Source organism: Hoplias malabaricus, chromosome 6 (genome assembly GCF_029633855.1).
Source record: "Hoplias malabaricus isolate fHopMal1 chromosome 6, fHopMal1.hap1, whole genome shotgun sequence".
In the NCBI taxonomy this organism is placed as follows: Eukaryota; Metazoa; Chordata; class Actinopteri; order Characiformes; family Erythrinidae; genus Hoplias; species Hoplias malabaricus.
In genome coordinates this window covers 45164059-45191194 of record NC_089805.1, presented here as the reverse complement: position 1 = coordinate 45191194, position 27136 = coordinate 45164059, and the positions used below count along the sequence as shown (strand labels likewise).

The following is a 27136-nucleotide window of genomic DNA, read 5'->3' as shown; positions in this document are numbered from 1 at the left end:
CAGCTGTGATTTGTATTGGGGCTCCTGTGCATTGAAGAGCAGGGTGGTTGTAGGTGTTATGGCTGCTCTGTGAATGCTCTGAATGGAGGAGCTGCAGTGTCCGGGCTGTAATTATACAGACACCACTGTATTTTCGGTCCTCCTCTGGTTTCTCTGTGCATCCCATCCACACCCCCTCAGTAATTACAGCCCCCGGAGTTCACCACCAGCACAACACCAAACACACACACACACACACACAGAGCCCAACACAACACACTGCAGCTTCACACACAGCACAAAACACATTCACATACATCATCATCTTCTTTTCCTCTTAATAAAGGTCAGGGTCATGTTTGCCACAGGGCGAGAAAGAAGCCCAGGTGCCTCTGTCCCCCACAGCTTCCACCAGCTCCCCCAGGGCCTCCTCCCAGTTGGCCTTACCGGGTAAACCTCCATTAGGGGGCGACCTAGATGCATTCTTACCCCCTCAACTGGCCCATAACCCTGAGACACTTGAACTTCATCACTGGGAGCAGGTTCTCATCCCCTAGCTGAAGGGAACAGGTCGTCTGTTTCCGGGAGATAACCTTAGCCTCACGTTTGAAGGCGATGAGCCGTATACCGACCTCTTCACACTCGGCTGTAAGCTGTTCCCTTGAGGCCTCCATACAAGGAAGACAGAAGAACAACATAGTCCACAGAAAACAGAGACGACGCCTCCCGAGCTCCCCAGCCCCGGCCCTCTTGTGTCAGACTACACTTTGCCACACTCTCCAGGAAGATCAGGAACAGGAGTGGAGACAAGGCACAGCCCTGACGGAGCCACATGCCCACAACAAGCTTGACTTACTGCTGAAGATGCGAACACACCTCAGACTCTGACCGTACAAAGACTGACCGGCTCGTCTCCATGACCTTGGCACCCCAACCTCCCAGAGCATCTCCCATAGAATATCTCACAGAACATGGTCATATGCCTTCTTCAAATCCACAAAACACACACAACACAGTGAAGTCACAAACTCCCATTCCCCTCAGTAATCTGTGAGAGGAGGAAGAGATGATGCACTGTTCCACGGCCAGGCCAAAATCCTCATTGTTCCTCTTGAATCCTAGGTTTGACGCTCAGATGGATTGTCCTTTCCAGACGCTTGGTATAGACTTCCCCAGGGAAGTCTCTCAGTCTCAGGTCGCCTTTTTAAAAATAGGAAACACCACCCCGGATTTCTAGTCCCACGGCACTGTTTCCGATGTCCACGCCACGATGTAAAGTCGTGACAGACAAACAGACCCCAGTATCAAGAGCCTTTAGCAATTCTGGCAAATCTCGTCCAGCCTTGCCACTATGGAGCTTTCTAACTACACACACTGGAGCTTCACACACACCACAAAACACATACACACTGGAGCTACACACACACAGCTCAACACACACATTGCAAGTGCCACAGCTTCCCAAAGCACAGAAACCCTCAGGAAATATAAGAGATATTATACTGATCATGTGTGAAACTGCATGTGAGTGACAGAGTGAGGGTGTCCAGGGTGTGTCCTGAGCTCACTGAGACCCTGAATAGGACGCAATGATTAATTATGAATAAATATATGTGATATTTACTTGCTTTGCTATTTACTTTTCTTCTGTGTGTGTGTTTTCACCACAGTGGAGGGGCTCTGTGAGGGTATTCCCGCCGGTCTGGTGGATGTGGGTATCTGGGTGGGGACCTGTGCTGATTATCCACGCGGTGATGCCTCGACCGGCTGGAACTCAGTCTCCAGGATCATCATTGAGGAGCTCCCCAAATGAGCGGCTGCCCCGTCGCCATGGAAACGCCACAGGGTAACAACGGCCGGCGTGAGGAATAGTTCCCAAAGCAGGATTTCTCAATAGAACTGGACAACTCCAGGCCAGAGTGAGGGTTTTCCCAGTCGGAACGCTCTTGGAATATTCTCTGAGCCACTCTAGGATTTTAAAGAGCCCATATCCTACATTGGTGTATTATTTGTTGATGGTTGTCCATTTCCATGGACCCTCTCAAACTGCATTTTACCCCAGGTTTGTTTCTGTAACCGTTCCTTTATCTGGGTCTCCTTCAAAATGTCATCCCAGCTGAAACACGCCCGGTGACTTCATTGTGAAGATTTGGGGCTAAACTGCTGTTATACCACAGGAGATATACCCCAGAAACAATATATACCCCCCAAATATACCCCATGAACTGGATATACCCAGAGAGTATATATATATCCTCAGATATAAACCAAGTACTAGATATACCCCAAAAACTCAATATACCTCTAAAGTAATACTCAAGATATTCCTGAGCTATACCCCAGGATCCTTTAGGGTATACACCAAGAACCAGATATACCCCAATTATATACACCCCTCCCCACAGATATACCCCAGATGTTTGGATATGCCCCAGGACCTAAATAAACCTATGAGATATAACCCAGGATGTATACAAATCCCCCAACCCCCACCCCACCCCCAGATATACCCCAGGATCTATTTTAACCCCCTGGATATACCCCAGAAACTAGATATACCCCACTCATTATATCCCATGATGTATATAAACCCTCAAATATACCCCAGGTACTAGACATACGCCCAGGTTTACCTCTGAACATGATGTAAACGGTACCTCTGCATCTGTTTTGTATAGTTTTCCACATACACTGTATGTCCAAAAGACCTCTTTTTCATCCATGACGGACACTGGTGTTCAGTCGTTCACATGTGGTGTGTAATCACTCTTTACAAATAAAGGAAACGAATTGGGATGATCTGGAGCACCTACCTGAGATCAGTATTTTTTTTAAGCACTGGACCATGAGAAAAGTGATCCAGAACTTATTCAGCCTTACCTCACTAAAATTTATGTGGTTAAACTCCTCACAGCAATGTAGTATAAAGACTTATACAGAAGACTAGAGACCGTAACTGCAGGAAAGAGGGACACACTCCGGGTTAATGCCCATCAGATAGGGAGGATAAAAGAGCGTGGACAGTGGAGGTGGGGATTTCCAAGGTATGGGCCCTTTAAAGAATATTCCAGAGCATGGTCAACCTAATCCCTATGTCTACAGTCACGTTACCAGGTGGAAATGACTGAAATCTGATTTGTTTACATTAATATGACTGACTGATGTTTTCAGGGCTGTGTGGACATGTAAAATCTGATTGAGCCTCTTTCATACGTGGCACCAGATCGGATTTGTATCTGAGTCATGGGCATTCGACATGTATGTGAACTGTCATACCAGAATTCATGTGTCTTTTTGCCTGACAGCACTGTCAGTGTAACAAAACAAAATGGAGGAGAGGCTTGAGGTGCATCACAAATAGCATCATATTCCCTATAGAGTGCACTTCACAGACTAGTGCGTGAAACTAGTGCTTCTATCACTGTGCACTACATAGGGTGGAGGGAGACATTTGAGAATGAGCCAATCTCCTGGCGCCAATCTCCAGTTGGTTTGTACCAATCGTGTACAGTGTGTTAGCTGTCCTCCAGAGTAAAATGTGTGAGACAGATTCGTTCACATTACAAAGACCTACAGGACAGATGTATTTATGAATGTGAACCATAAAGACAGCCAATCTGATCTGAATGAGACTTATAGTGTGAACGTAGCATAGTGTGCGTGACCTAAATTCCTAAAGACAACAGTTGTGATGCATTTTCCTGAACTAGCAACCGAGCATAAACCCTGGGGACCCAGAACACGCTGGAATAGATGTCTATGATCAGATGCTGGATTCCAGCCCTAAAGGTTTACAAGGAGCAACACATTCATAAATACATCAGTCTGAGTTTGTGAATGAAGCTGTAAATCTGCATACCTGGCAATCGGGAAGAGTTTAAGATCGTTGGGTATCGTCAGAGAGGAGTGGGCGGGGTTATCTCAGGCTCCTTGTCGCCATGGAAACCAGAGTAGCTATGCTAAGCTAACGTAACTTGGGTCTTTTCTTATAGTGTGATGTTTGTTGTTGTAAAGTTGCATGGTAGTAGATTTGTTAGGGCATTCCTTTATAGTCACAGGCATCATTTGTGCAGTGAGGGACAAATTGGGGACATTCTGGAGCAGCTGCACATGATCTGAAGGTCCCTGTGGCCAATGCCATGTGTGGACTTTAGAGGGAGAGGTGTCAGTCCTGCAGCACTTGGACTGTGCTCTCTGGGATGTATTACTCCTGCAACATCACTACCTGACCTCACTAAATCCACCCAGACCTCACCGGAAGGTTCCTGTGTCCAGTCTAAAGCCTTCCCTTTAGAGAGAGAGAGCACAGGCTGTTACTGCAGGTTAACCTCCTTCAGTTGGGAGATGGAGGAGGACATAAACTTTTGGACATATGGTGTATTGTGGTGTTTTCTTCTTAAGATTTGGGCTGTAGCTTTAACCTCTGATTAATTGAGTATTTTTAGCCACTGTGTTGTATTTATATGTTCTTATTAAACCTACTGTTTTTACATTTTTAATAAATAAACCATATCACACACACAAACCTGTGTTGGACTTGTGACTGAAGCTCTCTGGCGATGAATCAGAGCTCATGCAGCGGCCACATCATAAAGCAGGGAGCAGTAAGGCCCTGTGGTGAGTGTGTGAGGTTGAGTGAGTAATGCTGGGAAAGTCTGGTGCAGTGTGTGTGTGGCTCTGAAGTGGTTTCGCAGCTGCTGGGTCTCTTTCTCTCTGTTCATCCAATCATCATATCGTTTCCACACAATGATTGTGTTTTCAATTTACAGTACGACAAATACTTTTCATCCATCAACAAAAAAGGAGATTTGTCCTGAGAGTGGCAGGATGTAGCTTCTGAAGGGAAAAAAGGGGCAGCTTTAACTGTCTGTGAAGCAGTGGCAGACGCTGGTCTTTCAAGGAGGGGAAGCTCAGTTGAGGCCTACATCATAAAATGTGTCGGTTTATTTATACGTAAATTCTACCCTCCGTTCCTTTTCAAGAAAATGATCTGTGACCCTGTCGTACCAACAAGGCGTCTTTTCCAGGGACTTGACTAGTGTCCTCTCAATGGCCAGCAGAGCTAGGCTGCTTAAACGGCCTTGGCCCATGTGAAGTGTGTCCGCCTGTGCTCCCACGGATCTTTACACCAAAGGATCGCTGATTCACTCATTTCGCTGTCAATCAAAAAGGGATTCAGCCTCAGACAGATCATCCAATCATCATGCAGAAGCTGAGCGTCCGGGCCAGCCGAGGCCAGCCCACTGCCCCATAGACCCCCAGAGACGCTGAGCGTCCGATGGGCGGGACAAAGCCCAGCATTTATCCAATGGTTCGTCTCGTTTCGCTGCACTTCGCTGCTTCGCTATTGAACTCTGTGGATGCTCAGCGTCCTCACTGTTTAAAGCACCGTGAAGCTGCGGGAATGATTGAGAGGAAAGCCGCGTCTTTACCAGTGATAAGAAGCTGATTCTGAACAAAAGTGAAGTCAAAAAGTGTAGTGCATATTTATTCACTGATATGTACACACAACAGTATATATTTGATCACTTATTTTTTGACATTTTAGGGGAAGCTGAGCTTCCCTCGCAGTCTTAGAGCAATCGCCTCTGCTGTGTACATAAATGGCTGCCATAGAGGGAGAACTGGTCCTGCTTTCAAGAAACGTGTGTTCCTCAGGGCACATGATGCTCCTCCTCTCCTTTAAGGACCAGGCTTCTCTTGGACAGATGTAAAGAGACGTATCTTCATTAGGTAACTCAATTCATAACTGTAATTACACCACCGTTAGTCCTGACCTGGCAATCTTATTGGCTGTGAGACATTCAAGGAGCGTCAAGGTTTCACAGCAAAGGCACTCAGACCGAAGCTCTTCTGGGATTACTCCACATAACACACGTTTATATGCTTTCTGAGCTGTAAACAATAGAAAAGAGGAAGGGAATAAAAAACAGGAAAATGCTCCGTCTGTGTGTTTACTGTCGAGTCCACAGCTCTGGAGCCAAACCCCAAAATGGAACTGTTTCTCCTCGTGGAAGGTCTTTATCTTAAAACCTAATAATAACCGGTGATACACCTGCGATCGGCGCTGGTGACTGATCTTTGACAGCAGCACCATAGTTTTTGAGATTTCATTATTGCTTTATAAATAACCACAGCTTATCACTTGATAAAAAACACAGGCTTTACATCCCCCTCTGATCACCAGGTACAGCTGGGTTTACAGTTTTCTTCTAGAGCTGGACAATAACCCAAAATCAATACCAATATATAGTTCATTCATTGTCTGTAACCCTTATCCAGTTCAGGGTCACGGTGGGTCCAGAGCCTACCTGGAATCATTGGGCGCAAGGCGGGAACACACCCTGGAGGGGGCGCCAGTCCTCAAATCAATATATTTCAATAACAATGGTATGATTTTATAAACATATTTAATATATCAAAATACATTATTTACAGCACCTGTCCCTCACTGACGGTCATTAGAGGGCGCTGTCGTCAGTTCAGAACTCCGAGTTTAAAAATCTAAATATTGACAAAGCCTAGAGGTTGTTGTTTGATGGTGATGTCATGTTTCTTTGTTCTTGGATGTTTTCCAATGGATTTTATGCTGTTCCTATCCATATCGGAATGATATCTCATTGAAGGAAATTAAGAACTATATTGTGATATAAATTATGGCCGTATCGCCCAGCCCTACTACAGGATCATAATAACACTACACCCTTCATCTCTACCCAGTGTTGGCCTCTCCACCACCCCTCCAGCAGTCACCCATCCCAGCCAAGTACTGACCAAACCCAGACCTGCTTAGCTTCAGTGGATTTTGCCTGTTCAGAAAACTCCAGAAATAAAGATATCATAACACCAACAGCCTTTTTGACTGGTTTATTATTTGTGTAAAAATGACGTGTATAGATTTCAGCTCTCCTGAGTTTGATTTGTGCATTGATCAAGATACAAGGTTTTCAATCTGACAAACTGGGAAATGAGCCAATATGGTTGGCAAACACCAACTGACACACACTTATTTACACACATACACACGCATAAGCCGACAGACTGAAACACACACTGGATTAGCGTGGAATCTATAAGGAGCACACACCAATATATATGTATGCAATGCCACTGAAGAAGGATTGGACTGTGGGAAGGACAGGGTTAACATTGTCTGCCATTCAAAATAACTTTTACAATGTTGACCACACAGAGCTCTTTCTTTCTCTCACTCTACATCAGCGTAGACGTCCAACCCATGGCCGGTTTTAACCCTCAGAGTGTCACTCTAATTTAAATGTAACTCTCCTATACGAGTTAAACCCACCATTTTATTTCTACATTCACTCAGCTCCACTGACCAGACAGGTGCACACTGTAGCTCATCTGTTGCTCTGCATACTTATTTAGCCCCTTTTCACACTCAACGGATGAAATGGGACCCCCACAGATCATTCTCAGCGCTGCAGTGACACTGACGTGGTGGTGGTGTGTTAGTGTGTGTTGTGCTGGTGTAGAGTGGATCAGACACAGCACTCACAGCTGGAGTTTTTAAACCCCTCAGTGTCTGGACTGAGAACAGTCCACCGACCAAAAACATCCAGCCGACAGCGTCCTGTGTCACTGATGAAGGACTAGAGGACGAGCGACACACACTGTGCAGCGACAGATGAGCTACTGTCTCTGACTCTACATCTACAAGGTGGACCAACGAGGGAGGAGTGTCTCACAGAGTGGACAGAGAGTGGACACAGGGTTCACTGACATTTCTCCCAAGTGTACAAGTGCAGACCCAATTCAATGCAGAATTTAAATAGAATGTATATGTGTGATTACATAGCTATGCATTTACATACTATATAATTACATAAGCATAGCACAAGCAATGTAATTATACAGAAGTCACATGGCTGAACAGCAGCTGTGGACGTCCTGAGGGTTAAAACAGTCCCGTTTGTGCGTAATCCAGATATATTTGGCTCGTTTAAGTCTTATCTTCCCTCTTAAAGACTGTCCGTTCTTCGCTGCCGCTCAGGATCGTTCCACTGAGCGCGCTCCGTAAGCTGTGGTCCAGCTTCATAGTGGAAACACATTTATGTTCAACCTCATGGGGTCATTAAGTTCATCCTCTAGCCACTTTGGGCTGATTTGACATGACGTGTACAGGGACACGGAGACATACAGAGAGAGGACAACCCTCGCTGAAAGGGACGGTGTTCATATAATCTCCTGGAGACTTAAACACTTAAACACTAGGGGTCACTAATCCACGGTCTGAATCCAGTACTAAACTGTGACTTTTACAAACGCTACGTTCACATTACAATCCTCATTTTTCTTTTTGCTTTGAAGGGATGCAGAGGTTTTGTCGGTTCATAAACGTAAGTGACCTGTATCTGTCCGTGACGTGAACGAATTAGCTTCTGAAACGGCACACGTGTGCACACTGATACGTTTACGCACATCGCCTCAGTTGTGCACACGAGACTCTCCTCCATTTTGTTTTGCGGTGGTGAAAGCTCCAGGCGCTTGTGTACAGGCAAAAAGACGCAAGAAATCTGACCTGACTGTTCACATTCGTGAATCCGACACGCATCTGATCTGATTTGACACATCTACACAGCCATGAAAACATCAGATGAATCACAATAAGGCCAAAAAAAAATAATAATTCAGATTCAAAGTCACTTTAGCCTTGTAATGTGAACGCAGCCAAAGGTATTATTCTGGATTATTGTAGGGGATTGCTATAACCTGAGGATTGTAATAGCTAGGAATTAAATGAGGTTTCTTTAATAAGTGAATGTCTCTTGGAGATTGATGGATGTCCCTCGAGTTGGAGACTGAGAGTCTGGGTCCCCCCCGTGACAGTTACAGAACAGCTTTGAGTGTATCTCTATTAAACCGAATCGTGGAACCCTCCTGCTGCAGGTTAATACTCACAAGCGAGTTTTCGGTGATGGTCTAATATCTGCAACTGTGAACAACACACTCACTCTCACTCACACACACACACACTCCTCTGACCTGAATGGCCTTTGAGACAAGTTTGAGAAAGTTAAGCGCAACAGAAGATAAAGCTAACTAGCTATACGCTCCAGTGCAAGCACCTTATTTGTGCGCAAACATGCTAACACACGGGAGTTAGCGGGATTTTAAACACCTGACCCCTCTAAAACACTTGTTTTTCTGGATGTTACTCTGGGGTTTGTTTTCAGCTGTTTCTGACTGGCGTTGGCTGTTTTTGTCATGGGGGAGCACTTGTCTGCTTGCACTAGCACAGGTCCGGCACTCTCTTGCTTCAGGGCAAGCCCACCCTGTTCCTATAGGTTGGAGTTTCCCTTCAGCAGATATTCTGAGTAGCAGAGTTTCTAGGGGTCTGGGGGAGCGGGGGGTGGGGCTGGATCTGTGGTAGCTCAGACAGAACAAATGTTCCTCCAGTGACAGGTTTTGGCTGTTGCAGCTCGATTTGGTCTGTTTGTCAGCTGTTTATGAATTTATGCCTGTTTATGGGCTGTTCCCGATAGTTTTCTTGCAGCTTTTGCTGTTTCTATTTTTCCACCGTTGCCCTCTGTTTCTGGCTTTTTCATGATGTTTTCAGGCTGTTTTTAGCTGGATATTCTGCTGTTTCCTTGTTTTTTCCTTGTTTGCCAGCTGATTCTTGCAGTTTTCTCTAAGTTTCTGGCTGTTTCTGTCCGTTTGTTAGCTAATTTAATTTCTGTTTTGATTGATTCTGGCTGTTTGCGGCCTGATTCTGTCGGATTCTGGCTGATTCTGTCTGTTTCTGGCTGTTTGCGGTCTGATTCTGTCTTATTCTGGCTGTTTGCAGTCTGATTCTGGCTGTTTCTGTCTGATTCTGGCTATTTGCGGTCTGATTCTGGCTGTTTCTGTCTGATTCTGGCTATTTGCGGTCTGATTCTGGCTGTTTGCAGTCTGATTATGGCTTTTTGCGATGAGATACTGTCTTATTCTGGCCGTTTGCGGTCTGATTCTGGCTGTTTCTGTCTGATTACGGTCTGATTCTGGCTGTTTCGGTCTGATTATGGCTGTTTGCGGTCTGATTATGGCTGTTTCTGTCTGATTCTGGTTGTTTCTGTCAGATTCTGGCTGTTTGCGGTCTGATTATGGCTGTTTCTGTCTGATTCTGGCTGTTTGCGGTCTGATTCTGGTTGTTTCTGTCTGAATATGGCTGTTTGCGGTCTGATTCTGGCTGTTTCTGTCTGATTCTGGCTGTTTGCAGTCTGATTATGGCTTTTTGCGATGAGATACTGTCTTATTCTGGCCGTTTGCGGTCTGATTCTGGCTGTTTACGGTCTGATTCTGGCTGTTTGCGGTCTGATTCTGGCTGTTTGCGGTCTGATTATGGCTGTTTCTGTCTGATTCTGGTTGTTTCTGTCAGATTCTGGCTGTTTGCGGTCTGATTCTGGCTGTTTGCGGTCTGATTCTGGCTGTTTGCGGTCTGATTCTGGCTGTTTGTGGTCTGATTCTGGTTGTTTCTGTCTGATTCTGACTGTTTGCGGTCTGATTCTGTCTTATTCTGGCTGTTTGTGGTCTGATTCTGGCTGTTTGCGGTCTGATTCTGGCTGTTTGTGGTCTGATTCTGGTTGTTTCTGTCTGATTCTGACTGTTTACGGTCTGATTCTGTCTTATTCTGGCTGTTTGTGGTCTGATTATGGCTGTTTGTGGTCTGATTATGGCTGTTTCTGTCTGATTCTGTCTGTTTTCTGGCTTTTCTGTTTGCGATCTAATTGCTGGCTGGTTCTGGCGTTTTTGGTTGTGCGGCTGAGCATGAGGTTCAGTGGTACTGTCCCAGAAGAAAGCGAGAGACGTTCTCGTAGACGAGGAACGTGATGCAGCAGGCTGGAATGACTCGCACCAGGTTGGGCACCATGCCTTTATAAAAACCCTCCACTCCCTCGTTCCTGCAAAGCACACACACATACAAATTAATTACCTGCTCATAAACCACACTTCATTTACATTTCAAACTCCTGCCACAACGATCAAAAGCCTGGTAATGATTCTGTCCATCACACCCCTGAATAACACACCACTACAATCCACCTTAAACATGGAACTACCTTAAAGGACGTTCTCATCAGTTTTACCCCGTCAAACCATGAAAGAATGTTATCTCCTTTTAACAGTCCTCTCGCTCTGTCTGTGTGTGTAGAGCAGCCTTTCCTCTCCCACATCATTCACTACGATGCTACGAATGCTGGCTAACACAACAGAGCTGAGCAGGTCAAGGGTGTGGAGCTCCAGTGACATTGTGTTAGCAGCAGTTTTTAAAGTAATGTTTAGCATTGTGGGATTAAGGGAGTCTTAGCTAATGTGTGGGTTGGATCGTGAGCTGATGGGTGGGTTTGGCAGGTGGAGAATGCAGGTGAGCTGTTAATGTTTTGGGCCAATTATCATGGAATTAAACCCACCTCAGTTCTGGTTTAATCCGTTCTTTAACTCAGAAACGTATTTAAAAGGACGGTAAGGGTCTAAATCCCTTGGTAAAATCCAAGAGATTTGCCACTGCTCTGTGATTAAAGGAGTCTCAGTTTAGATGGTGTGCTCGGGTTCATCGTCTGTAAACGTGAAGGATGCCAGATCTGCAGGAGGGGTAATGACACTAAATGACGGTGCTGGGGATAAATTGAGCTACATATGTATGGAAAAGCTGTGGCAGATGTGCACTGAGACCTGACCGATACATTGGGGAGTCTATTTGTGTGGCTGCGAAGCAATGTCATTGAGGAGTTAAATGTCTGCACACCCAGGGACACCTACGCACCCATCAGAACCATAGTATCCAGGTAAAACACCTTCACAATCACCCTCGCAACAACCTGGGAAACCATAGCAACCAGTGAGAAACACCTTAACTGCAACTACCTTGGTTGCCTTGGCATCCACCTGATCTTTAGGGACCACCTGAAACACCTTAGCAACCATTGATTAAATTAGTTTCGTTTGTACCTCCAGGTTCTCCTGATGACATCAGCGATGCCGCTGTAGTTGTTGTGCTGGTCCTGGAGCCGAGCTCTCACCACCTGGTATGGATAGGTTGTTGCCACGGCAACTATTTTGGAGACGGCTGCCATGACGATGTACTCCAAAGGAGACTGGAGGACAGAGAGAGAGGACACCTGCTCATCCAGCATTTGAAATTGTGACCTATACTTAGATGTTTACCTCCTTGCTGCTGGATGTTGGAACACTTCTGTGAGGATCTGATTGCACACGAGCATTACTGAGGTCAGGTCCTGATTATGGAGGATTAGTTCTGGGTCACTCTCACCACTCCAACTCACTGCACAGGTCTTGGTGGAGCTCCATTACATCAACTGGCCATCCACAAGACAGCTCCACACCTCCACAGCCCATATCCAACATTTGGGACCAGGCATGGTGACTTCAGGCTCATGTACAGCTGCTCCACAGTGTCTCAGTCTACTGGCCAGTGAATGTCTGTGGACAAACCATGGGTGTACAACTGGGTGGACCTTAAACGGTTCAATTTACTAGTAGTAAAGGGAGGGGGGCACGTAGTGTACCAACGGAGTGTAAACAGAAGAGATACCAGGTCACATCTCACCACAGCTAAACCACGGAGGGTGAAAGGAAACCTCTGGCCGGATGTTTTTCAGGACAAACATCTGGATTCCACCCTGTTCTGGGTAATTCCACACCGCAGATCTGATCAGCTCTGGAATAACCCGGAGTGTGATGGCATGCTGTTTGTCTTTAACACCCCCTGACCACTCTCTTACATCTTTGCTGCTGTTTATGCTTCAACACTGAGAATATTTCATTTGTTTAGTTGTCCAAAAGTATGTGGATACCCCTTATAACATCCCTGCCAGTAGAGCTTGCTCTTGACTCTAATCTCGCCATGCCCAATGCCAACCATGGGCTAGAGGGGATAAAAGCCCCCCGGTGTTGGACTGTGGAGCGGTGGAACTGTGTGTGTGGGATGAGTTGGCGTGGGTCACTAACGTGTATGCGGCTGAATGCCATCAAATCCTCACAGCGGTGTTCCAACGTCTAGCGTGCAGCCTTTTACAGGCCAGGTGGTGTGTCGTTTGTGGTTAGGTCTCACCAGCAGAGCTTCTGAAGGCATCTCCTTATATCTGTTCTGCTCCCTCTTTAACCCTTCGTAGGTCATGAACTGCAGGGCGGCCTGGGTGGTGCCCAGCAGCCCTGGCACAAAGCCCTGCCGTAATCAACACAGCGCAGTGAGCTTCAGGCTGCTCCGCACAGGACAACACAGCACAGCACAGCACAGGTCTGATCTACACAATAAGAGTCCTGCTGCTTTAGAGATATACTACGACACAGTTTAAGGGCCTTGGCATTGAACAAAAATGTTAATAATAATAATAAAAATAATCATAAATATTCTGAGAATAAAGTCAGAATTCTGAGGGAAAAAAAAAATTTAGAGAAACACTGTTTGGACTGTTATTTATTATAATATTTAGACAGAAGCAGTGAAGAGTGAACAGAATTATTTATTAAACACTTCCATCCACACGACATAACGACTCAACCCCGTCAGTGCAGACCCTGACTGCGATGCATAAGGCTTTAGTTTACTGTACGAGTCCATAAGCCGTAACCAGATGGGGCCTCATGGGGGCGCTGGAGTTCCTCTTCCTCTGGATCCATCATCGTTCTAACAGTATCCTGTAAAACTACACACCCTCCTCTGAATAAACGGGTTCTTTAAAATAGATTTAGCTTAAGTACTAATAATACTGCGTTCCTCCGTTACACCGCAGAGGCTTGTGTCTGCATCATTACACGTGCAGTAAAATATTCTGACTTGATTCTCAGAATTTTTCAGACATTATTTTCAAAATATTTTTTACCCCCAATGCTGTGGCCCTAAAACTCAGTCGTAATACACAGCTACTTTAAACACACTGTTATTCTAATGTCTGATTACTGAGGGTCCAGTTTCAGGCTCTGGGTCCTTAGGTGGGTTTACATCTTTAACAACACTTTCACAGAGGAGTGAGGAAACACTTAAACAAAACCTAGCAGTGTCTCGCAGAGTCATGTGCTGAGGTTTGGGCAACACTGGTCAAACTGTGTGCTTAGGTGAGATCTCCCTATTTCTCACGCTGTCTCTCTCCTTGCTTTCTTTTTTCTCTTTATCTTTGTCACATCTCTCCTTCTCTCCCTTTATCTCTTCTCTGTTGGTATCTTTCTGTCTGATTTGCTCTTGTATCTCTTCTCCCCTGCCTCTTCTCTTGGTCTTACTTTCTCTCTCCCTTCTTTTCTCCTGCCTCTCTTCTCTTTCTCATTCTGTACCCTGTTTCCCTCTTGTCTCTTACTCTCTTCTCTTCTTTCTTTCTCGCTCATGTCTCCTACATTTCTTCATTAAATTCGACTGAAAAGTCAAACTTGTGGTAATTTATATATATTTTTAAACCTATTTCATAAAATAACCTGCAACAAAAAGGTCCGACAAAATTAGATGTATATCTTACAATTGTTCAGTAAATATATATATCACTGTTTGACCAGTGGCACCCAAACCTCTGCTGACGACTGCTTCATTTATAGGACCCTGGAGCCCCCTAGTGATACAGTGAAGAACACACAGCTTTTAAAGAGTAATAAACAGGAGGAACCCTGTAGAAAAGAACAGAAGAGTAAACAGAGTCTACACTTGACTGATATGTGATCTGACTCTCTACAGCAGTGCTTCTGAGCTCCAGACCCAGAGACCTCCACTCTGCTCGGTCTCCTGTAACAGGCCCCTGAACTTATTCACTCATCAGTGTCTCTCCTGTGTTCGGAGTTCCGGCTCAAAGCCAGATTTCTCTTTGAGGGAAATGAATGGGTTTTCTTTAAAATCCCTGCCATCGCACCCTGTGCTCAGTGGCCCTGTTCCAAACCGGATACATCTGAATATCGAGGTCATTCACTGTGGACACACAAGCTAACGCCGATGCCCTGAACCGACACCATGAGCCCGGACACCTCCCCAAACACCACAGCTAGCTTTGCCCAGTGTGGAGTTAGGAGATTTAGTCATTAGTTTATAACAGTAGCACTAGGTAGTATTTTTACATTAAGATTACATTAATCTGCTCACAGCGCTAGCTAGCATTGGGAATCTGTCGGCTGATGTGACAGGTCCGGGCAGTTTGCCTTCTCCTCCTCTGTGTTAAACTATTCAGTGACACTGAGTTAATAGCAGTTTGAAAAGAAGCAGTGGATTGGCTTCGCATGTCTCAAAGGAAGCACACGTTCGCCTCCACACACCCGAGGCTGGTCAGGGGCGGACTCACTGACAGAAAGACTTTGAGACGACTAAGAACATTTTAGAAAACAAATATTTGCTCAACATATTGTACAAATAAGTAAAGCATTTTTGTGTAATGTATAATTCATACGTTATCCTGCACTTTGGTCATATTATGGTAACTGTGGTCATTTTATTCAATTAAATAAACTGTTATTCTGAATTCTCTTAACTGTTAAATTACGATTATAATCTAAACAAATACGCTTTAAAACCCATTAGTCCACAGGACACATGAACTCAACAGAGCTCCAGAGATAGCTTTAGCATTAGCTTATGTGAAGGGACCACTTCTTTTGCTCAAACCTTCTTCTAATTAAGACCCTGTGAGAACCTGAACTCCCCCTGACACGAGCTGGAGGAGCTGTGTGTGAGAACCCAAATGTGTTAATCAGCGTTACTGGACCTTAAACAGGCTTCACCTTTTAGCTCATTAAATACAGAGTCCGGCTAATGTCCAGCGGAACCGGTGTGTGTTCACTGAGAAGTGGGCTCGAGCGATGATGACGTTTCTATCATGAACCTCCCAGTGAGCACAGAGACGATTAAAAGATGAACGTCCATCGGACTTACTGCTTCTTTTCATGGAGACGTTTGCGGTTGTACACGTGACGCCATCTGGTTGTGGCCAGTGATACATATATTAGATGGACGTTGTGGAAGGACTATATCTTTTTATGGACTAGCTCAAGTCAGGCTGAGACCCAAGGACCCATGACATCTGTCCATCATCCATCCGCGCTCACCAACACCCCTCGCCTAAACCAAACCGAGTACTTCCTGTAGGTGGCAACGCGTCTGACGCGGACAATCCATGCGTTCAAGAGACAATGCCCAGACTATACTGACTAATACCCTACTGATTTGCATTTTGGAAAAAGCCAGTTATGTAGACCGTTATGCAGCTGGAGCAGGTGTTTCCCGAGCAGGGTCTAATCAATCAGAGTGTCCCTGAGTGCTGGAGTCCAGAAGCGTGGCACGACAGGGACAGAGGAGAGGACAGATAGGAAAGAGAGCAGTGGAGGTTAGTTTGAAATGTGTAGATGTACCCTGTATAATCCTGGGATACCCTCGTGACGGTATATTTTCACGAGGGCGTCCAGCATTCCTGCGTACTGCCTCGCGTCCGGCTCTGCACTGTACTGCAGCACCAGCCGCGTCTTAGTGACCCACACGGGGTTGGTCAAGCAGAGCGTCAGAACGCCTGGAAACGCAGGAACAGCCAACATGGAGCCAACAGGGTCCCACACAAGGTCAGCAACACTCTCACAGAGCTCAGCTCACTGTCCACCAACCTGGGGGTGTGTGTGTGTGTGTTTGTGTGTTGTGCAAGAGTCTGGACACCCCCCCCAGTCCCACTGCTGTGGACACTCTCAGAGTAAACAAGTGGCTGAGGTGTCACTGAGGTGAGACAGTTTCACTGTCATTAGTTAGGAAACGTTATTTTTATTTTTTGTTCTAATTCTATATTTTAATTTGCTTTGAAGTAAAAGACAATGTCTTATGAATCACTCCACTCTCTTCTCCACAGTGGAACACAGTTCTGTTTCTTAATGAAACGTCTGTGACCAGCTTTGGTCCAAACCCCACAGCAGTGTTCTCCCCCTGTGTAAACAGCCCCTGTTCTGAACGTCCACTTTCAGCACCTGTTCCTTTAAATGATAATGAGCCGCTCTCTGTTCACCCCGACCCCGAGTGCACAGCAGTGAGGAGCGAGGAGCAGAAGCTCTGGTTTTTAGCTGTTTTACCTCCTTGCTCTTATTTCTCCGCGCTCGTTGTGTCTCTTTTGCCGAGTTTAACCTCGTCTGTGCGCTCTCACATAAACACCGGTCGAGCGCTGTGATTGGACAGACTCAGAGGAGGGGGCGGGGCCATTATAAAGTCTCTGTACTTGACGTAAAAAGCGGAATAGAATCAGAACGACTCGTTTTATCCTGTGTTTTCAGATTTAGGCAGCGAGCAGGAAACTGATTGGGAGGGTCTTGTTTCACAGTGTGTGGGTTGGTGGGCTCCAGATCCACGCAGTGATCAAGTGATTCAGAATTCCAATCCCCACGTCCTGTTCCTCCTCCAGTATCGGACACCGAGACCCCCGCAGACCTAGCGACCCCAACTCTGGTTGCAGAGAATCCATGGGGAGACATGGAGGGCTTAAAGGGGGCATCTACAATTGAAAAAAGCCCCACCCACGTTCTTTGGACTTTGGGCCAATTTGGGCTAATTACCTTTACTTTTATGCAAATGAATATAAAGAGTGCAGACCAATGCCATGCTGAAGATGGTGCCCTGTACAGAATGTGTTTATGGGTCTGACCGGGGTGCCCACACTTTTTTGTGTGTGTGTGTGTGTGTAGTATGGCTTGGCTCAGTGTGTCATGATTTGTGAAACTGACTCTGACTCAGTAAACAAACAGCTTAGGATTTAGTGTCATACTGGAGCTGTGCGGCTAAAGTGTGTCTGGGACGAGACCACCGGTGTCACCCTGTTCTTCAGCGCTCAGGACCCCCCACAGAGCAGGGACAGATGGTCCGAGTGGACCAGACACAGCAGGGGCCTTACACTAGCTTTTGGAACATTTCTGTGAGGATTGGACGGCATTCAGCCGGATAAACATCAGCGAGGTCAGGAGCTGATGTCGGGTGACTGGTTCTGGATGGAGCCCCATCACTCCAGAGAGCACAGTTCCACTGCTCCACCGCCCAATGCTGGGGGCTTTATACCCCTCTAGGGAACAGAGGGCACTGGGCGCAGTGGCCTTTCTATGAATATACAACGGTTGAGTGCACAGATGAAATATCTGTGTCATTATATCAGCCTCACAGCTCCAGTGTAAGACTAAAAGCACCATCTATTCATATTATTATTAATATTAAATCATGAGGACAGTGTAAAGTATATTTACAACAGATTTAGCTTTTTCTGAATATGACAACAGCTTCTGAACAACCTGTGGTTCTCTGTGATGAGTCTTCATTGTTGTGGTGGGGTGGGGGTGTGTGTGGGGGGGTACATGTGGTGTGTGTGTGTGTTTGGTTTAGAGTAGTGGATGAAGCATATAGTCTCTCTCTCACTCACACACACACACACACTGACCTGCTTCTGCTGCGGAGACCAGGTGTTCTACTGCACTGAGCTCAGCCTCGCGACCCTCCTGAGTGTAGGCTTTAATCGCATTGTAACTGCACACACACACACACACACACATTATTAGTTATATAATATATAATAACCATATATCGTTATTTATTTCCATTCATTTTAATTGTGAATAATTACAGCATGTTCATGATTAAGGTTCTGTTTGTTCCTGTAAAGTACTGGACGTTGCCGTTGTGTGTGAAAGGTGCTCTGTAAATAAACCGGCCTTGTCTTGATGTAAATGTAATGTGTTTGTTCAGTGGAGTGACCTCTGGAAACAGAGAGATATTTCTGCAGGTTTTAAGACCCGTGCTCTATGATCAGAAGGATCCCAGGCTTTTAGGGGGCAGCTGTGGTTTGAGAAACGGACCTGGGACTGGAACCAGCGCTTGTATAGTCGCTCTGACCAGCAGGAACCTCTCACACTGCTGAAGTGATGTTGAGCAAGTCCCCTACCCCCAACTGCTCCCCGGGGGCTGAGGTGGTGGCCCAACACTCCAAGTGTGTGTGTGTTACATAATGTTATCTTCATATAAACGATAACCTCAGACATACCCCACAAACCTAACTCACTGATGCCCATCAATAACATTTCAGATGTTGGCTTCTGCCCCTTTTTTGCTGTTGACAGTTTGGCATGTTGTTTCTTTTCTTTTTGAACTGTCTCTCCTATTATTGGAGTAGAGCTCAGGCCCAGGAAACTCAAAAGTGTTTCTGCATAATGTTGATATATGGTGTGGTCCTTGAGCTTGGTTCCTTCCCCTCAGACAGGGTTCTCCATGGCCGTTTGGCTTGGAAAGAGGGCGAAGCTATGAAGAACAGCCTTGGCCTAATGTTTAGAGACCGGGCTTGGTACCGGGAGGTCGCTGGTTCGATCCCCAGGACCCACAGGAACATCCACGGCTGAAGTGCCCTTGAGCAAGACACTGAACCTCCAAACACTCCCTGGGCACCGGGGATGGCTGCTCGCTGCTCTGGGTGAGTGCTCACAGCCCCTAGTGCACTAGAGTGTGTGTGTGTTCACTGTACAATGACAAATAATTGCACATTTCATTTCATTTCACAATAGATTTGCATACTGAATTTCTTGAAGCAGCATTGGATCATAATAAAGGTGATGTACATCAAAAAAACACTTTTTTTTTTTACAGAATTCGGAGAATGTTTCCTTTGCTCTCCTTGTTGCTCTCCACTCTGTTTGCAAGTTGGAAAAAGCTCCTGTGTTTGTACGCAGCACTGGCTCTGTAAATAGGGAAAAAAACTAGATACAAAATTATGGAGCCCCTAAAGTGACATGGTGGGTTTATTCAGCAATTCGTGGCCACTATATAGTATTTTGAGGCCACAGAATAGTATTTTGAAGCTTGGACCAAGGGACCTGCATTTGCAACACACACACAAGTTTGATCGTCATAGCAACTGAACAACCACACAACTCACCTTGGAGATTAAGTCTAACACCGGGCTGCAGTCGGTTAACGTTAATACACACTGGGTTCAACAGTCCTATTTCGTACTCAACCTTACAAAGATGCAGCACTTCTGAATGAAAACACACCATGGGGGAGTGTGTTTCCTGTGAGAACGGTACTTCTCCAAAGTCGTCTATGTTCCCTTTAAGTGACATAGATTTTTTGAAGTACTCCCAGGTCCATATGGCTATATTTGACCATATCTCTTGCCGTACTGTCTGAGGGCTCATACAAAAGTCCGGCCTTGCCCTACACTGACAGAGATTTCCCTGGGTTCCCTGAATCCTCCACAGTGTTATGGACTGTACACTGTGAAAGACCTACATTCTTTGTACAAACACCACTCCAGCTCATCCCAGAGGTTCTGGATGGAGCTCCATCACTGATAATAACACAACTCCAAATGCCTGGGGGCTTTATACCCTACTGGGCTTTCTCTGGCCTGTCCACAAATGTTTGGACATGCAGTGTATTGCACAGGAGGTGGTTTATTAAACTCTCCTCTATAGGTTTTGCTGAGAGTGGGTGAATATAAATGTTTAAAGGCTGTAACTATTTAAATCACATATCAGTGGTTCTCTGCTGAATCCTGACATAAACTGCCCTCTTTCTGTGCCTCAGGGTTTAGTCGGTGTTAAGGCATGTTTTGAAATTCCTGCGGTCTTACATTTCATAATCTGAAACATTGGGACACATCACTTTTAGGGAAGTGTCTAAAAACCAGTGGTTTTGGAGTCCAGCCCCCTCTATGAACACAAGAGAGGATTAATGAAGCACTGCTGCTGGAGTTTTTAAACCCTGTGTCCACTCTCTGTCCACTCTGTGAGACGCTCCTCCCTCGTTGGTCCACCTTGTAGATGTAGAGTCAGAGACAGTAGCTCATCTGTCGCTGCACAGTGTGTGTCGCTCGTCCTCTAGTCCTTCATCAGTGACACAGGACGCTGTCGGCTGGATGTTTTTGGTCGGTGGACTGTTCTCAGTCCAGACACTGAGGGGTTTAAAAACTCCAGCAGCACTGCTGTGTCTGAGCCACTCTACACCAGCACAACACACACTAACACACAGTGGAGCTAGTGAAAAAGAGAATTATTATTGTTACACTTATATAGCGCCTTTCTAGACACCCAAGGACGCTTTACAATCTACACTGCTCAGAACACTCAATTCACACACACTGGCGAGAAGCGGCAGCCAAACGCGCACAGCGTACTCTCAACCAGAAACGACCGTCCACCTGGAGGACTGCATCGGGCACTAGGGTTTAACCCAGGACACAGCGCCAATCCATATCTGGGCTCACACATACAGACATTCATTCACACACCAGGACAGTTATTAGAGAAGCCAATTCACCTACCCTCCATGTTTTTGGACTGTGGGAGGAAACCAGAGCCCCCGGAGGAAACCCACGCAGACACGGGGAGAACATGGAAACTCCACCCAGATGGGACTTGAACCCAAGATCCCAGCGCTGGGAGGCGAACGTGCTAACCACCAAGCCACCGTGCCCCGTACAGAATGAGTGTAAAAACAAGAAGGAGGCTTTAATGTTATGGTTGGTGTGTGTATATTTTTGGTCCATTGACGTGAACAGGTGCAGACCACCTTTATCCTCACTGAACAGCTTTGGGACATTAACAACACCTCAGAAATGAGACACTTACAACAGGAAGTACAGCCCCCAGGAGGCTCCGGTCCCCCAGATATTGGGGGTCACGCCTTGGTACAGACCCCTGATCCCCTCCACCTGCCAGATACTCCTCATACAGTGCAGTATTCCTTCATACTGCGGCCTGACCTTCAGTCCATCGCTCACTGCAGAGAGAGAGAGAGAGAGAGAGAGAGAGAGAGAGAGAGAGTCACTGTGAATTACAATCAAACCTCCAGGGTTTATACTGGTTTTCTAGCAGTATTCTACTAAATAAAAGAGAATGTGTGTAAGGAGTTAATGGTAGCCACTGTGCAGTGTTTCAAATGGGTTTAAATATCACTGCTCCTTTCAGTTACTGTTATATAACATGCCATAACTGATCATCAATCCATATTATTGATATCATAATTCTGTACTGTTCTTTACAAAACAGTGCGGAAAACTGCAGTAGAAGTTAATATTTAAAAGATATTTAAAACTATTTAAAAGCAATTAAAAATGATTAATACAAATAAAAATGTGCAATAAAAGAAAAGACAGAATTAAACTGAATAAAACCAAAGATATTTTATAATCTTCCTGAGATCAGAAAGGCTTTTGCACTGTTAATTACAATTATAAATAATTAATAAATAAATTAATAAAATAGCACAGTGTAAAACAATAAAAGAAAAACAATAAATTAGAATATAAAATACAGAAGCTGTAAAGTGCAGTTACAGAATAAGTGAAGAGTATTAAACTGAGCTGTGTACTGTACTGTATTGCACTGTACTATAATGTAGTGTGCTGTACTGAAATGCAGTGCACTATCCAATACTGTAGGGTACTGTAATGTCCTCTACTGAAATTTACTATAGTGTACATTACTGTTGTGTACTGTACTCCAGTGCAGTGAGGAGTATTAATGTGCATTGTAGTGTACTGTACTATAGTGTGGTGTACATTACTGTAGTCTACTACAGTGTAGTGTACAGTATTGTTTTGTACTGTACAGTAATGTAGTATACTGTACCATAGTGTAGTGTACAGTACTGATGTGCACTGTAGTGTATTGTACTATAGTGTAGTGAGGAGTATTGATGTGTGTTGTAGTGTACTGTACCATAGTATAGTGCACAGCACTGTTGTGTACTATAGTGTACATTATTGTACTATATTTTAGTAGTGTACTGTGCAGGTGTGCACTGTAGTGTACTGTACTAGAATGTAGTGAGGAGTATTGATGTGCGTTGTAGTGTACAGTACTGTTGTGTAATGTACTGTAGCGTACTAAAGTGTACAGTAATTTTGTGTACTATAGTGTACTGTACTGTTGCGTACTAAAGTGTACAGTACTTGTGTACAGTAGTGTGATGTACTATAGTGTAGTGTGCAGTGCGAGTGTGCACTGTAGTGTACTGTACTACAGTATAGTGAGGAGTATTGATGTGCATTGTAGTGTACTGTAATATAGTATAGTGTACAGTACCGTTGTGTGCTATACTGTAGTGTACTGTACAATAATGTAGTATACTCTGCTAGTGTAGTGTACAGTATTGTTGTGCACTGTACAGTACTGTAGTTTACTACAGTGTAGTGTACAGTACTGCTGTGCACTGTACAGTAATTTAGTGTACAATACCATAGTGTTGTGTACTTATGTGCACTGTAGTGTATTGTACTATAGTGTAGTGTACAGCACTGTAGTTTACTCTACTACAGTGAAGTGTATTGTATTGTTGTGCACTGTACAGTAATGTAGTGTACTGTACTACAGTATAGTGTACAGTACTGTTGTGTGCTGTACTAAAGTGTACAGTAATGTAGTGTACTGTATTGTTGTGCACTGTACAGTACTGTTGTGTACTGTACTAAAGTGTACAGTATGGTTGTGTACTATACTAAAGTGTACAGTATGGTTTTGCACTGTACAGTACTGTTGTGTGCTGTACTAAAGTGTACAGTAATGTAGTGTACTGTACTACAGTATAGTGTACAGTACTGTTGTGTGCTGTACTAAAGTGTACAGTAATGTAGTGTACTGTATTGTTGTGCACTGTACAGTACTGTTGTGTACTGTACTAAAGTGTACAGTATGGTTTTGCACTGTACAGTGCTGTTGTGTACTGTACTAAAGTGTACAGTATGGTTGTGCACTGTACAGTACTGTTGTGTACTGTACTAAAGTGTACAGTATGGTTTTGCACTGTACAGTACTGTTGTGTGCTGTACTAAAGTGTACAGTAATGTAGTGTACTGTATTGCTGTGCACTGTACAGTACTGTTGTGTACTGTACTAAAGTGTACAGTATGGTTTTGCACTGTACAGTGCTGTTGTGTACTGTACTAAAGTGTACAGTATGGTTTTGCACTGTACAGTGCTGTTGTGTACTGTACTAAAGTGTACAGTATGGTTTTGCACTGTACAGTACTGTTGTGTGCTGTACTAAAGTGTACAGTAATGTAGTGTACTGTATTGTTGTACACTGTACAGTAATGTAGTGTACAGTACCAGAGTGTAGTGTAGTGGACTGTAAGGTGTAAATCAGCCAAGCCAAATAAATGTACCTTCTAGGTTCTCAGCGGGGAGGGCCAGTGACGCTTGTGAAATGAGCTGAACTGGACCTGACTCCAACGTGTCCATTAAGTCCACTTTAATGTTATATATTACACCAACAAAACGTCTGCCCTGGACTTCACCGTCTTTGGCAGAGACTGTGTTGATGTAATAGATTATATTTCTGTGGAAATCATGTACACAAACCAAACAGGGCCTGGGACCAGCTGCACTGCTCACACACACCTACAGTCCTCACACACACACACACACACACACACACACACACACACACACACACACACACACACACACACACCCCTGCTTTTACATAACAGCCACTAGTCTCATACCAGGCACAACACCAAACCTGGCCATGGAGCGTGGTTCAGGAATGAGGGTGTGCTGGGGAAAAACACTAACCATTCCTCCCCTACAGGCCCACAATACAGTGAGGGGCTCTGGGTTACAGCCCAAGAATTCACTCCAAGAACACAGCTCAAGCCTAAACCTCACAACTATGATCCAAAGCTAAGATTCAAGCCCAGAGAGAGTAAGTCCCAAATCTGGCTCAAAGTCACATCCAAGCCCACAGTCCCATGGTCTACACACAGAGTCCCAAACTGTGATCCAAAGACTATAAACCAGATGGTCCAGTCTTATACCGCACACCCAAGAACCAAGCACAGGATTCAACACACGGTGCAAGTCTGGCCTAAGAGAATCATCAGGGGGTGGTTTCCCAGAAAAATCGCAATACAAAAGGTCGTGTAGCCCAGGTCCAGGCCTAGGCTTAATCCCAGTCTGGGGAACCACCCCAAAGGCTCTGGACTAAGTCTGGACAAAGCGTGCGGGTGTTAGTGTGAGACTCGTGGTAAACACAGAAGTAGGTCAGGAGTAGCCGAGAGTCCGAGTGGGGAGTCTTTACCTGCGAATCGGATCTTGATCAGGTCGAGGGGGTGCAGCACCAGAGTGGCGATGACACCCCCGCTGAGCCCCGCGGCCAGGTTCTCGTAGCGGATGTACTTGAGGAGGCTGGCCGGCGGGGGAGCGACGGGGTCCGGGTCAGGAGCGCAGAGAGCCCGCTGCTGCTGTTGCCGCGGAGCCGCGCTCATCTCCGCGGTGGAATTTCCGACGGCACCGCGCTATAAACTCATCCTCAGAGCCGGGGATCGGCCTCTAAACTCGGTGTAGAGTGTGACGACTCACCGTTGCTGCATGACCTCCACACAAGCACACTTTCTGCACTGAGCTGAATAACAACAAGGGCGCAGGGCTTATCTTTATCGCACCCGTATTCCGGCAGGCCACGCCCACCCGCGCTGGGATTGGCTGCTTCTTGTTTATTTGTTGATTGATTTATGTGTTTGTTTGTGCGACGGTTTAGAGGTTCCTTTGAAATTGATATAACACTTGGCAAGCTACTGACCACACAGGAGGACTCTGTAGTTCCACAGTTACAGACTGTAACTGTAATGTAAACTTCCTTCTCAGAGAACGCATTTAAATATAGCATTTTTTCTGCAAAGATAAGTTGATAATATTTATAATATTAATTAAACAGGTTGGAAAAAATATATAAAAATATACAAAAATTGAACACATAAACAGCTTAATATTTAAACAGCATTGTATGTGCATTAAAACGTGTCAACGAAGCAACAAAACAACACAGGATCTTCTCACACCGTCGGAAATGATGTCACAGATCGGTCGGAGACGGTTGTTTTCCAACGGTCGTTCTGAAACGAGAGAGGCCAGGTATTACACTCCGTCACAAATAGAAAACAACATTACGTTGTTTTTCAAGGCCTCTGTGAGCCCTGTCCAATCACAGCGCAGGTGTGAAGACTCCCCAGCCAATCACAGCGCAGGAAGGCGGGACTTTCCCCAAAACGAGTGGGAAATGAAAGACTGCAGAGTTAAAGAGACAGTGCACCGTTTCCACCAAAACATAAACACGAGAGAGAACCCGGATGGAGGTTGGGTGCGGGGTGGATTACACAATGTGTAAAACGCCTCAGAGCAAAAAGACATTAAAACCGACGCTAACCAGCGGTGCAGGAGTAATGTGGTGTGTGTGTGTGTGAATATAATGTTCACCCAGTAAATACACACTCTGACTATAACCATAGCCATCAGCCATGACTTTATGACCACCTCTTTGTGTCTGCACTCACTGTCCATTCTCTCAGCTCCACTGACAACACAGGAGCACTCTGTAGTTCTACAGGTACACGCTGTAGTCCACTTGTTGCTCTGCATACTTTGTCCCCCTTTCACCCTCTTCCTCAATGGTCAGTGGTGGATCATTCTCAGTGCTGCAGTGACACTGACATGACGTGATTGTAGATCTACAATGCAGTGCAGAGCAATTTTGATCGACAAAGTGCCTCAGCTCCTTACATCAACCATTTCTCCTGCTTCCATCATCAGCTACAAGAACGGACCCTCCACTTCTCACAGGCTGCTATACACAGATCATCAGATCTATTCACGAAGCAGTGGTTTAATCTTGTGGCTGGTCAGTGTATAAAAAGGGATGCTTCCTCTTTTCTGTCTGGGCAGAGTTGCAGATTAACAGCTTGCATTTCTCTGGTCCTCCTCCTCAGCTCACTCAGCACAGAGGGGCTTTTGTACAGAACTGGCCCACCCTCGGTACAGCGCGGGGTAGACTTGTAGGGGAACTGTAGTAGTGTACTTACTAAAGTGGGGTCTACTATACACTGGGGACATGGAGTGTGTGCAGTGCAGGAGCATGTGACACAGACAGTGAAACTAACACACTTCCCTGTTCTTGGAGTGCATCACATGTTCAGCCCGGGGTCCTCCTCATCTGTCTTCAGAGACTACACTGACCTCCACTGGCTCTGAAACGATCCCGCGGACCCGTAGAGCTGGCCTGAGTGTGTCACAGGTGTGAGTGACTGTGTGAAACTGTCCACAGGTGTGAGTGTGTGAGTGACTGGGTGAGTGTGTGAAACTTGCCACAGGTGTGAGTGTGTGAGAGTGACTGGGTGAGTGTGTGAAACTTGCCACAGGCGTGAGTGTGAGTGACTGGGTGAGT

General features: G+C 45.5%; 2 protein-coding genes across 2 annotated transcripts in view; one reads left to right on the top strand and one right to left on the bottom strand.

Annotated features, from left to right (window-relative positions):
- cthrc1a (collagen triple helix repeat containing 1a) overlaps positions 1 to 1792 on the top strand; it is a 13257-nt gene extending 11465 nt beyond the window's left edge. The window contains exon 4 of the mRNA XM_066673502.1: positions 1650 to 1792. Coding sequence (XP_066529599.1) covers positions 1650 to 1792 — 143 coding nt within the window. The remainder of the gene's footprint in view (positions 1 to 1649) is intronic.
- Positions 1793 to 6837: 5045 nt separating this feature from the next.
- On the bottom strand, positions 6838 to 25327 carry slc25a32a (solute carrier family 25 member 32a). Its single transcript, XM_066673767.1, has 7 exons — positions 24998 to 25327; positions 21544 to 21694; positions 18363 to 18448; positions 16318 to 16472; positions 13052 to 13165; positions 11929 to 12074; positions 6838 to 10880 (listed from the first exon to the last, which is right to left on the bottom strand). The coding sequence occupies exons 1-7, from the start codon at positions 25182 to 25184 to the stop codon at positions 10754 to 10756; spliced, it is 966 nt and encodes a 321-aa protein (XP_066529864.1). The 5' UTR covers positions 25185 to 25327; the 3' UTR covers positions 6838 to 10753.
- Positions 25328 to 27136: the final 1809 nt, after the last annotated feature.